This window comes from Pediculus humanus, genomic scaffold (genome assembly GCF_000006295.1).
Source record: "Pediculus humanus corporis 1103172108253 genomic scaffold, whole genome shotgun sequence".
NCBI lineage: Eukaryota > Metazoa > Arthropoda > Insecta > Psocodea > Pediculidae > Pediculus > Pediculus humanus.
In genome coordinates this window covers 498,247-509,791 of record NW_002987822.1, presented here as the reverse complement: position 1 = coordinate 509,791, position 11,545 = coordinate 498,247, and the positions used below count along the sequence as shown (strand labels likewise).

The window sequence follows — 11,545 nt, the reverse complement described above, 5'->3', positions numbered from 1 at the left end:
ATTCGACTAATTGATATTATTATATATAATATATATGTATTGATTAATTTTTATTTTTTTTTGTCATTTTTTATTATTTTCCTTTACTTAATTTCCTGATACTTTATCAGCAGCAGCAGCAGTGGTACCAACAGCAGCAGAAGCAGCAGCGGTACCAACAGCAGCAGCAGCAGCAGCATACCACCACTACGATTTTCCTTACATTAATTAATATTTTTTTATTTTTTTTTTAAATTTAATTTATTGTCATGTATAACGAATAGTTTTTTTGATGAGCACTTTTATTTCGAAATTAAAAAAAATTATTATTATTATTATTATCATTATTATTAATTAATTCATTTGTATTTTTTCTTTTATAAATTCCCGACATAGTGGACAATTCGAAATGTTTCGAGAACATTTAAAACAACAACATATATGTCCGCAAGGTGAAAACAAAACGTTGGACTGTAACAAAAACAAACAAAAAAAAATTTTTTTTTTCGGGGGGCCTGGCGGGGGGCGAATGGGGGGAAGGGGAAATCGATTGATTTAAATTCGTTAAGATTTTATGTCTTACCTTTGCGTCGAAACATACAACACAATCCTCTTGAGATGTGTAAACCGCGTTGTTCCTTTGGATAAATTTGTCATCTTCCAAAATTGGAGCACTCGGATGTTGAATTTCCGGTGCCGAGGGTACGTTAACTTGATTCGAATTTAAAAACGTTCTTATGGCTTTCAAAATACTCGAACGATCTTCGGAATTATTGATTCCCACCTTACACACAATAACAATAATATTAATAAACGTTTAGCACTTATGAAAAACTTAAGACTGAAATTGTGACGGCGCCATTTTGCAAAATGTGTCGCAATTTGACAAAACGCTAACCTTAATCAACGTATTCGCGGTTATGTCGTTCAATTTATCCGATCTTAAATCCACGTCTTTTAACAGAGGTAAATATTGAAACACTCCATTTATGAAAAATTCGTACACTAAATTTGAATCCACGGATTCTAGAAATTTGACGAGGTCGTATGATTTCGAATGCAGTAAAAATTCGTATTGTCTCAACCAATAATCGTTCGAATCCGTATTGACGGCTTGAATGGCTTCCATTTTTTGAATCATTTGAATCAATTCTTTTCTTCGATTTTCCTGTCTCTCTATCAAATCCATCAACATTTTCGTTAGTTCCACTCGATTTTTCGATAGTTCGACCTACCGGAACAAAAATTACACAATCTATGAATGTTTTTCGATGTGATAAAAAAACAAATGACGAGTTTTTCCCACTTACAACTTGTGAGTCGGATTCTAATTTTCTCTTGGCCAATTCTAATCTCGTCAATTCTGCCAGTTTATTTTCTATGAACAAAATTTGCTTTTTAATTTCCCAAGAGGATGCATCACTTTTTTCCAATATTGAAATCACAGCTGATTTTTGCAAATCATTATCATCTCGTAAAGTTTGTATTAATTGTCCTTTGTTTTCGTCGAATTTTTTCATGAAATCTTTAAGGGAGTCATTTTCCAAAGCCAACCTGGAAAAGTAGTCAATTTTTTTTTTTTTTTTTGGAAAGATAAAATTACAAATATGCGCAAATTATATTAAAAATGACTTACTGAGCTGCTAATGTTTTAATATTGTGCGACCTAACATCAGAATTTATTTCTAAACATTTATTGTAATCTTCCATCAACATTTCATCCATTGCAGCTAAAAAAACATATTTTAATTAAATAAATATAATTATTATATATATATTTAAATAAAAAACTTATTAACTCACCGAGGATTTTTTGCTTTTTCGCTTTATCAGTATAAGATTCGATTGCCAAATTAAATAATTTTTCTTCCTCTTGCTTCAATTTTTTCTGATAGTCTACAAAAATTTGATCTCTAAATTTTTGATTATATTTTAAAATATTTTGGACGGCATCAATGGAATATTTTTCTTCTGAAAATTATTATTAAACAAACATAGCGAGTGTATCAATCTTAATAAATTTTAAACACTTTTTAAAATTAGGTAAAAAAAAAAAAAAAACCTTGTTTGCAAAATTTTATGAGTTGTTCTCTATCGACATTTTTTTGCTCTTGTAATTCTGCTAATTTTTTATCAAAACTTTTCTGATCATTTTTTACATCTTCAATCAACTAAAACAATTAAACAAAATGAATGCTTTTAGGTATACAATTGTGAATGTGAAATAATTAATTTTTTAAAAATTTAAACAACATACCTTTGTTTTTTTATCTTTATTCTCCTGCGACTCGAATAATCTATAATTTTTATCGATAAGTTTTTTCTCGAATGATAATCGTAAATTTTGATTTCTTTCCTAAAAAAAATATCATCAAAATTTAGTTTAATATATTTGATAAACATTAATTTTAAGTTAGTATCAAGTTATACAACAGGATACATCAGGAATACAATGATTATTAGTTTAGAAAAAAAAAAAATTCACACTCACCTTAATTTTTTCCATGTTCTCAATATGATACTAAAAAAAAAAAAAAATTTTTTTTGTAATTTAGTATATTATATTAAAAAGTAAGATATTAATTATGTTTTATGAAAGTTATTATTCGAAAAAAATTTTCCATACTTGCAATTTTTTATCTGCATTATTATTATTGATGGGCAAATCATTGCAGCAAGCTGCTGCAGATGTCGATGGACTGTTTGAATTACTCGAAAATTCTAAAATTAAAAAAAAAAATAAAATTTTAAAATTAAAATATTATTTGAATGCATCATGAAAAATCATATGAGATTTACCTTTTTGCAAAAATAATAATATGGCATTAATTCCATTTTTACATGTTTCAGGGGGAGGATAAACAATTGTAGGATCCAAATCTAGTTCTACAAGGCAAGTGAGTTTCCCTAAAGCTATAGGTAATTCTTTCAAATTTTTATTCGATTTTAAATTTAATATCTTTAAATTTTGACAATTTCCAATAGCACTCGGTAAATTTAATAAATTATTAAATGAAGCATTTAAATATTGTAAATTTTTCAAATCTCCAATAACAAAAGGTAATCTTTTTAATCGATTATTGCTAATATCAAGAATCTGAAGTTAAAGAGATGAATTGAAAATGTGCTACATCATTATAATATCCTACCTATCGTTTACCTCCAAAGATTTCAGTTCATTTATTTCATTTGGCAACTCTGCGAATTGATTCGAGCTGATATTTAATATTTTAAGGTTATTTAAATTTTCTAATGAGCCACCTGGAGCAAAAGATGATAACAAATTATTCTGGAATTTAAACAAACAAAAAAATATAAAATATCTCTAATATTATTCTACCGAAAAAAAAAAAAATTTAAAAAAACTTTTCTGTAGTACCTGCAAATACAAAGCGTCCTTTCGAAATACTTTACAAAGTGAAAAAATATTACTAGGTATTCGTTTTAAATTACAATCCGATAAATCAAAAACAGGCTCTGGAATTTCTCTTGCAAGGCATAATTTTTTCTCTAAACGAGCTTTATAATCAATTTTTTTATCAGGCATATTAATTAATGTATGACATTCAATCAAGTTATCAAAATCGAATGTTTATTGAAAGACGAGAATACTATTTTAGCAGGTAATGTGTAATGTTGTTTATAATTTGTGCGTAATACACATAAAAAACGTTTATTTTTCATTACGTACGTGCATTAATAATTTACGAGTAATAATTTTTTAAAAAAAAAAAAAAGAAAAAAGGTTTAAACAAAGTGAAAATATAAATCAACATTCAAAATAAAGTTTGGCAACATTGCACACTTCTCCCACTTTGATAATTTCCAGTGAACACTCAACCTTTTTTTTTTATTTGTATTTGTTATAGGTTTTTTTTATTTTAAATTACATTTTCCCGTTATACAAAATGTAATTATTTTTTTAAAATAATATAATAAATTATCAATATATGGAATAAGGCGGTTTTTTTTATATAATTGTATATTATTTTATATAGGTATATTTTTTTTTTAAATCGTTTGCGTGAAGTCATAATAAGTATTTAAAAAGTTTTTTTTTTTTTTTTTTTTTTTTTTTTTTTACGGGTTTATTATCAGTGGCACTAATTGTAACTATCAGAAATTTTTTTTTAAAATTATCGGAAATGTGTTATAAGATATTAGTGTATTTTAAAATTAAAACACTTACTTAATATTTGTGTAAAGTTGAGAAAGTTTTTTATTTCTTAATAAAATGAAAGTGCCATTTTTAATGAAAATCAGTTTTTCAGTACTTCTTTTTTACTTTAGTGAATCGTCATTATCTCCTGAAATCAGAAAAATTTATCATGGATTTTTATCAGGGAAAGGATTGTATTCGGAAGATGATAAAATAACTATTTTAAATGCAACAAATTTTAAAACAACTGTCTATTATACTGATAATGCATGGTTGATTGAATTTTATAATAGTTGGTGCGGACATTGTCACAAATTTGCTCCAGTATGGAAAAGATTAGCTTTTGATATATATGGTATATTTAAATTAATTTGTTTTTTAATTACCCCCCCCCCTCAAAAAAAGAAAAAAAATATTAAAACAATCAATATTATATACATTTATATATATATTTTAATATTTTATAACTACCTGTTGCTGAAATGTTTTAATATTGATTATGAAAATTATATTATTTTACAGTTTATGATTTTTTTTTTTTTTTTTTTCATCTTAAAATTAATGGATTCATTTTATTAATTTTCAAGATAAAATTTTATTATGATGTCAATCATAATTTAGGCCAACCATTTCTTATCATAAAAAAAATTTTTTTAATGTTATATTCAGCAGAATTTTAATATTAAATTTTCAATTTCTGTATTGCTCTCATATAAAAAAAAAAAAAAATACATTTAGGGTTAGCTTTTATAAAACATATTTAGTAGGGGAAAAAAAATTAATTGAACTGTATAAAACTAGTTTTCACTTCAATGTCATTAGTCAACGATTAAAAATGTCATTTACAGTTAGATTTGTTAAAGAGTTTACTTAATATTGATTTACTCGAACAATAAACATTTTTATGAAATTTCATAACTGATTTTTAATAATAATAATTGTTTTGTGTAGTTCTAAATAAAAAATAATTGAATTTAAACATAAATTTCATATAAATGTCAAAAGTTAAGTATCAATTTAAAATGTCATTCACACACACACACACACACACATTTTGTCGAAACAGTAAAATCTTAATATTGATTTAGTTTTAGTGATTGTTTTAGTAATGGAAATTACAAAACTTACTAAATTTTTCAAATTGGTTGTTACATTTTCTTTTACAGAATGGAAAAATGTAATCAAATTGGGTGCTATCGATTGTGCTCACAATGATCACACAGCCATTTGTAGAGAATTTGACATTATGGGTTATCCTACGGTGAAATTTTTTCCTGCTCGAGATACGCCATCTAATTTAGGCACAGAACTCCCTAGAATTGCAAACACTGAAAAAAGCATTGTGAGAAATGTTGTAGGAATATTACAAAAAGAACAATTAGAAGGAAGAGGAGGACATAATTGGCCAAATTTAATTCCCTATAGAAGTTATGATACCTCAAACTTGTGGAAAGGAAATGATGATGTTCAATATATTTTTTTAATTTTTGCCGATGGAAATGATTCACTGGCTGCAGAAATAATATTAGATTTTTCTCAAGTCAAAGAAATTCAAATTCGAAGTGTGGTACCTGAAAACGAAGTTTTATCCAGACTTTTAGGCGTCACTTCATATCCTAGTTTAGTACTCATAGAGAGAACAAAAAAGGAACCAGAAATATTACACTCAAAAGAAAATACAAGAGAATCATTTAGATTAGTTATTAAATCATTCCTAAAGAAAAAAAATATATCATTTCCAGAAGAACAAAAACTTCCAGACATACTCAATTCGAATGATATTCCAAGCGTGGGCGAATTGCAGGTGGCAAGAAATAATTTGGTACAAATATTAAAAATCAAAGAATTGGGAGATGTAGTTTTTCTCATAGATTTAGAAAATACGTTAAAATACAGTTTAGAACACGAAATAAGTTCTCACAAGGACATATCCGGAGAGGCTTATGTAGCTTTAAATAAATTTTTAATTATCATACACAAATATTTTCCAACTGGAGAAGCCGGAGCCGTTTACCTACAAAAATTAATCGAAACGGTTTCAAGTCAAAGTGAAATGACGGGTTCGGAATTTAAAGAAAATCTCAATAACCTTTCACGCGGAGGATTAGAATCTGTACTTTTGACAAAAAAAGACTGGATGGGTTGCAGAGGAAGCGAAGATCACTTGAGAAGGTACCCATGTGGCATGTGGACGTTGTTTCATTACATGACCGTAAACGCTCTTCGCGATTCATCTCAATCGAATTTCAATCCGTTGGAAGTTTTGGACGCCATGTTGAGTTACGTAACGCATTTTTTCGGGTGCACGGAATGTTCGAAACACTTTCAAGAAATGTCTCAAAACAAATCGATGCGAACAAAAGTGAAAACGGGAGACGAAGCCGTTTTGTGGCTTTGGTCGGCACACAACGAAGTGAACAAACGTTTGTCCAAAGATAAATCCGAAGATCCGCAATTTCCAAAAATTTCGTTTCCCTCACCCGAGAGGTGTCCCAATTGTCGCGATAAAATGGGCGATTGGAACGAGAAAGAAGTACTTAATTATTTAATATCCGTGTACAGTCGGGAAAATCTCATACAAATGGGTTCTGAGGGAAAATTGAGCTTTTACAATAAATCGCGGGTCGAATACAGGAACATGAAAAAAATCGGAAAAGATTTCAACATATTCGACATAAGTTTATGCGTGGCTTTGTACATGGCGTCCGCGATAATATGCGTCGGTGTGTGTATGAAATTCGTTTTGAAAAAAAAATATCGTAAAAAATCGTACGTACAAGATTTGCTGGGCAAAGTATAACGTTTGTTATTATTTGAAAAAAAAAAAAAAAAAACAACCAAACGACCAAACAAACATCACGTATCGTATTTTATAAAGTAGAAACAATTATTATTATTATTATTATTAAGGGGGCGATTTACTAATATTTTATACTACTACTGGCTGGTACAAACTTTTTTTAAAATTTTTTTTTTATTAATATTTTTTTTAGTCGCTTGTATTTTGTACGTCACGGTTTTTTTTGTCTTTTTTCTTACACGAGTAGAATATATTTTAATAATAATAATAATAATAATAATAATAATAATAATAATAATGTAAACGAATTTTAATCATTTTCTCTCTCTCTCTCTCTTTCGTTGCAAAATAGAAAATTAACGTTTTTTTTTTTTTTTTTTTTAATGTAAAAATATGCAACGACACGAGCGTTTCCCCCCTAGATTTTGTTAGTCGCGGCAAAGGGGAGGGGAGATGGGGGAGGGGGTGGGCGGGGTACGAATCCCTAATAAAAAAATTATTATTATTATTTTTTTTTTTTTTTTACTTACACGAATGCATTTATTATTAATTATATATTATACAAAGCGGCCAAATTTTATTTAAAAAAATAATAATGATAATGAAATTGATACGAGTATCAAACGAATCAATAATTTTTTTTCTTATTGAAATCGAGTATAATTAAAAGTCGTGATTATTAACCACGTGGTCTCGTTATTATTATTATTATTGTCGATAATTTGAAAACGTGCGAAAATTAAAAATAATAATAATAATAAAAATAATGATTTTTCAAAATCGCTCGTTCGTTCATACTCTATACATATATATTTTACAATAATTTTTTTTTTTTACGGAGGGGGGAGGGGGGAAATCCGTGGTTTAACGCGCCATCTGTGATATTTAAAAATAAAATTTTCCTAAAATCGTACTAATTATTATTATTATTATCGTTTTTTTTTTTTTTCAAAAAAGGGGATCCCTATGATTTTTATGCATTTATTTATATATACATATATTTTTTTTTGTCGCGTAGAAAATAAAATGATGTTAATAATAATAGTGATGATGATGATGATAATGATCACAATCGTACCTAACGAATGGGGGGGGGGGGGTTTCTAACAAATGGTGGGGCCTTTGATTTTAATCAATTTTTTTTTATCGAAAAATTGTAAAAAAAAATAAAAAGAATGTATTGATTTCGAAATAGAACATATAAGTAGGTTGTTTAAATAGTAAAATAACCGATCGATAATCGATAATCAATCAATTAAATTAATATATATATATATAATTTAAATTATATTATTATGCTATCGAGTGAGATAAATATATCTATCTATCTTTATATTATAGTCGTATATGTTATACAAATTTATAGCGTTTTAATTTTTTTTAATTTTTTTTTTTTTTTTTAAATAATTAATTTAATAATGATAATGATAATGATAAAATATTGTGACGCGTTTTATATTTTTAAATAGAATTTATTATTCAGTTAAAATAAAAAAATGTCGATAAATGGTTGATGGCTGTGTAAGAAAGTATTTTTTAAGATTTGTCTATATATTTCACAAACATAAAATTTATTCATTTAATAATATAATAAATGTATCTAAAAAAAATTATTTTATGTATTTATTTATATATTTACCCCCTCTCCTTCCCCACCCCCTTCCACACGTTTAGAAAATTATTATTTTTTTATTTATTTTATAAAAATTAATGAAAAATCTTTTTAGAAAAAATTAAAAGTTTTTTTTTTTAATAATTTTGTACTTTATTTAAAATTATTTTCTATATAAATATATGTATCAAATTGAATCACACGAAATTACGAAAATGAATATCGAATATTATTTATTTACAATTAAAATTAAATCTTTTCCAAATATTATATAAATAATGAAAAACTTTAATTAGAAAATACAAACACTGATAAATTAATTAACTTTTTCCCAATCGACATTTTATTTACATCGTTAATACGACATTAAAGGAAAAATTAAAATATCCGATACGATCACACCGAATTATTAACAATCACAATAACGACACGGAATTATTTTCCTTTTTATTAAATATTTTAAATTAATAAAATTCCTTTTAATCTTTGTAGATTTCTTAAAAAAAACACGCCCACCATTTTCGAAATGAAAAATGTCGACGGTTAACTTTGAAAACTATATAGTACGTAAAGTAAAATGTAAAATTATTTTTTTTGGTTTCGTCTTTGGTAATAAATTTTTATGGCACGTAGAAATAATAGAAATAATTATTATGAGGTAAATAAAAAAAAAAAAACTTAATACGCGGCTTGTATGGACTGAAACATAAAAATAAAATAAAATTTTTTTGTTAGTAAAAATTTTGGTAAAGTTGTTAGTTTTGGTAACGTAAAAAATTTGTTTTTGTTTTTACCTTTGATATGTCCACGCCGGTCATGGATTTAACAACATCCGGAACACGTGACACAATTGACATTATTTCTCCCGTTAATTTGGCAGCTCCGACTTCGCTTCCACCGCTTGAAACCATCGTTATCTTTTTGGCTTGTGATAACGGCGCTGCAACTTCTGCGGCAATCTATAAATAATTTTTTTTTTTAAAGTTTCCTTTTTGTTTCAAGTGAAACTCGAAAACCAAAAAAAAATTTTCGAATAAAATTTTAACCTTTGGAAGAACGTCCAATAACATTTCGATCATGGCGGCTTCCCTGTATTCGCTCCAAGCTTCTGCTTTTTTCGCCATTTGTTCTGCTTCCGCTTTCGCTTTGGCTTGTATGGCGAAAGCTTCGGCTTCGCCTCGAACTCTAATTGCTTCGGATTCGGCTTCAGCTTCGAGAATGATTCGATTTCGATTCGCTTCCGCAAGTTTTTCCAATCTTTAATATTTGAAAGGTGTAATTAATAAATGAATACGAATAAAAAAAAAAAATGAAAATAATTAAACGAGTTATGGCACCTATATTTTTCCGCTTCGGCTGGTCTTCGAACCGTCGCTTCCAATTCTCGCTCTCGTCTTAATATTTCTTGTTCTTGCACGGCAATTTCTTGACTCCTTTCCACAACTTTTATTTGCATTTGTTCCTCTTTTATTCTTTGTTTCGTTTTGGCTGCTTGAAGAGCAAATGCCATTTCTGCTTCGGCATTTTTAGTTTGGACTTCCACATCGTAAACAGCTTTTTTAAGTTCAAAATCTCTTTGAGCTTTTGCAATTTCCGTATCGTTTAAAAATCTGAAACATATAAAATAAAAAAATGTCACCGATTATGATTTGAAAACCCCACAAAATATATTCTGAAATGATTACAAGTTTTTATACTTGCCTCGCAGCCATTCTTTCCTCTTCAGCTATCGCTTCTTTTATTTGGGCATCTCTTCGAGCTTCTGCTTCTCCGATTCTTGCATCCCTTTTTACTTCTGCAGTACGAGCTTTTCCCAAGCTTTTTAAATATCCCTAAAAATTTGTTTTAAATATATCAAGTTTAAGTCAATGTTTTTTGGCAAAAATATTTCTTAAACATAATCGAAAGACACATTCAATTTTCATTACGAAATCATTTATTCGTTTTAAAAATGATTCTTACCTCTTCGTCTCTTATATCTTTCAATGTGTATGAAACTACTGTGATACCCATATTAACTAAATCGGATGAAGCAACTTCAAAAACATGTTTGCTAAATTTTTTCCTGTCTTTGTAAATTTCCTGAAATTTTTATTAAAAAAATAAAATAAATAAATAAATTGAAGAACTTTACGATTATGGGTAAACATTAAATTTGTTTTTATAACCCCACTTACCTCGACTGTCATACTGCCCATAATGGCTCTTTGATGGCCTTCTAATGTAACAAGAGCTATATTTTGTATTTCATTTTCACTTTTACCAAGAAATTGTTCGCAAGCTGCAGTGAGCATTTCTTCATTTTGACCTTGAATTTTTACCTGTGCAATTCCAGTTACAGATATTGGAACACCTTGGCTGGTATAAACAGTCGGACTTTCAACTTGTAATGTCATGGTATTCAATGAAATTCTACACAATGAAAATATTCAATTTTAAATTAAATTAACAAATAAATAATTATTCGATTCACTAAACTGAAAACTTTTTTTTAAAAATTATATGATTTGTTGTAAAGTAGTAGTTATAAATTCACTTACAACAGTAGTAAGTGTTTAAAAAATTAAATTTTACATTTTTAAAAATTATATTACTAACCTTTGTACTTCTTGAATTCCGGGCCAAACGAAAGCTCGACCTCCAGGTACGAGAAGTGGTTTATTATAACAGCAACCTAATAAAATTAATTAAAAATTATAAATTGACAAGTACATTTTCTAATTATTATTGATTACTTAAACCTTTTTCATTTAAAACTTATTTTCACTTTTAAAATACGATTCAGTCAGTAAAAATTATTACCTGAAACAACGAGGGCCTCATTGGGGCCACAGGTAACAAAACCCCACGTCATTTTTTTTTTTTTTTAGGGGAAGTTACGCCTTGAAATATTTTAAAATAATGAAATATTTACAAATTAATACAAACTACTGATTGTGACCGGAATGTCATCTATATAGTACCCAAGGCTGCCAACAAAAATTTTTACAAAATG

The 11,545-nt window shown here is 27.5% G+C and overlaps 4 protein-coding genes across 4 annotated transcripts; 1 reads left to right on the top strand and 3 right to left on the bottom strand.

The window, feature by feature from the left end:
* Window positions 1-333: 333 nt before the first annotated feature.
* Phum_PHUM475250 (ubiquitin ligase protein LRSAM1, putative) lies at window positions 334-1,704 on the bottom strand (the record flags this gene model as incomplete). Its single annotated transcript, XM_002430325.1, has 5 exons — window positions 334-450; window positions 563-763; window positions 878-1,210; window positions 1,290-1,533; window positions 1,616-1,704. The coding sequence occupies 5 exons, from the start codon at window positions 1,702-1,704 to the stop codon at window positions 334-336; spliced, it is 984 nt and encodes a 327-aa protein (XP_002430370.1).
* Window positions 1,705-2,134: 430 nt separating this feature from the next.
* Window positions 2,135-3,526, bottom strand: Phum_PHUM475240 (leucine-rich repeat-containing protein, putative; the record flags this gene model as incomplete). The annotated part of the gene is made up of 6 exons (XM_002430324.1): window positions 2,135-2,140; window positions 2,237-2,335; window positions 2,606-2,700; window positions 2,779-3,076; window positions 3,140-3,268; window positions 3,359-3,526. 6 exons carry the CDS (start codon window positions 3,524-3,526, stop codon window positions 2,135-2,137), a joined length of 795 nt encoding a protein of 264 aa, XP_002430369.1.
* A 687-nt stretch (window positions 3,527-4,213) lies between these two features.
* Phum_PHUM475230 (protein disulfide-isomerase 1 precursor, putative) lies at window positions 4,214-6,938 on the top strand (the record flags this gene model as incomplete). The annotated part of the gene is made up of 3 exons (XM_002430323.1): window positions 4,214-4,241; window positions 4,323-4,493; window positions 5,305-6,938. 3 exons carry the CDS (start codon window positions 4,214-4,216, stop codon window positions 6,936-6,938), a joined length of 1,833 nt encoding a protein of 610 aa, XP_002430368.1.
* Window positions 6,939-9,228: 2,290 nt separating this feature from the next.
* Phum_PHUM475220 (Flotillin-1, putative) lies at window positions 9,229-11,404 on the bottom strand (the record flags this gene model as incomplete). Its single annotated transcript, XM_002430322.1, has 9 exons — window positions 9,229-9,249; window positions 9,345-9,509; window positions 9,597-9,807; window positions 9,888-10,160; window positions 10,252-10,382; window positions 10,513-10,632; window positions 10,728-10,962; window positions 11,149-11,224; window positions 11,353-11,404. The coding sequence occupies 9 exons, from the start codon at window positions 11,402-11,404 to the stop codon at window positions 9,229-9,231; spliced, it is 1,284 nt and encodes a 427-aa protein (XP_002430367.1).
* Between the last annotated feature and the right edge of the window lie 141 nt (window positions 11,405-11,545).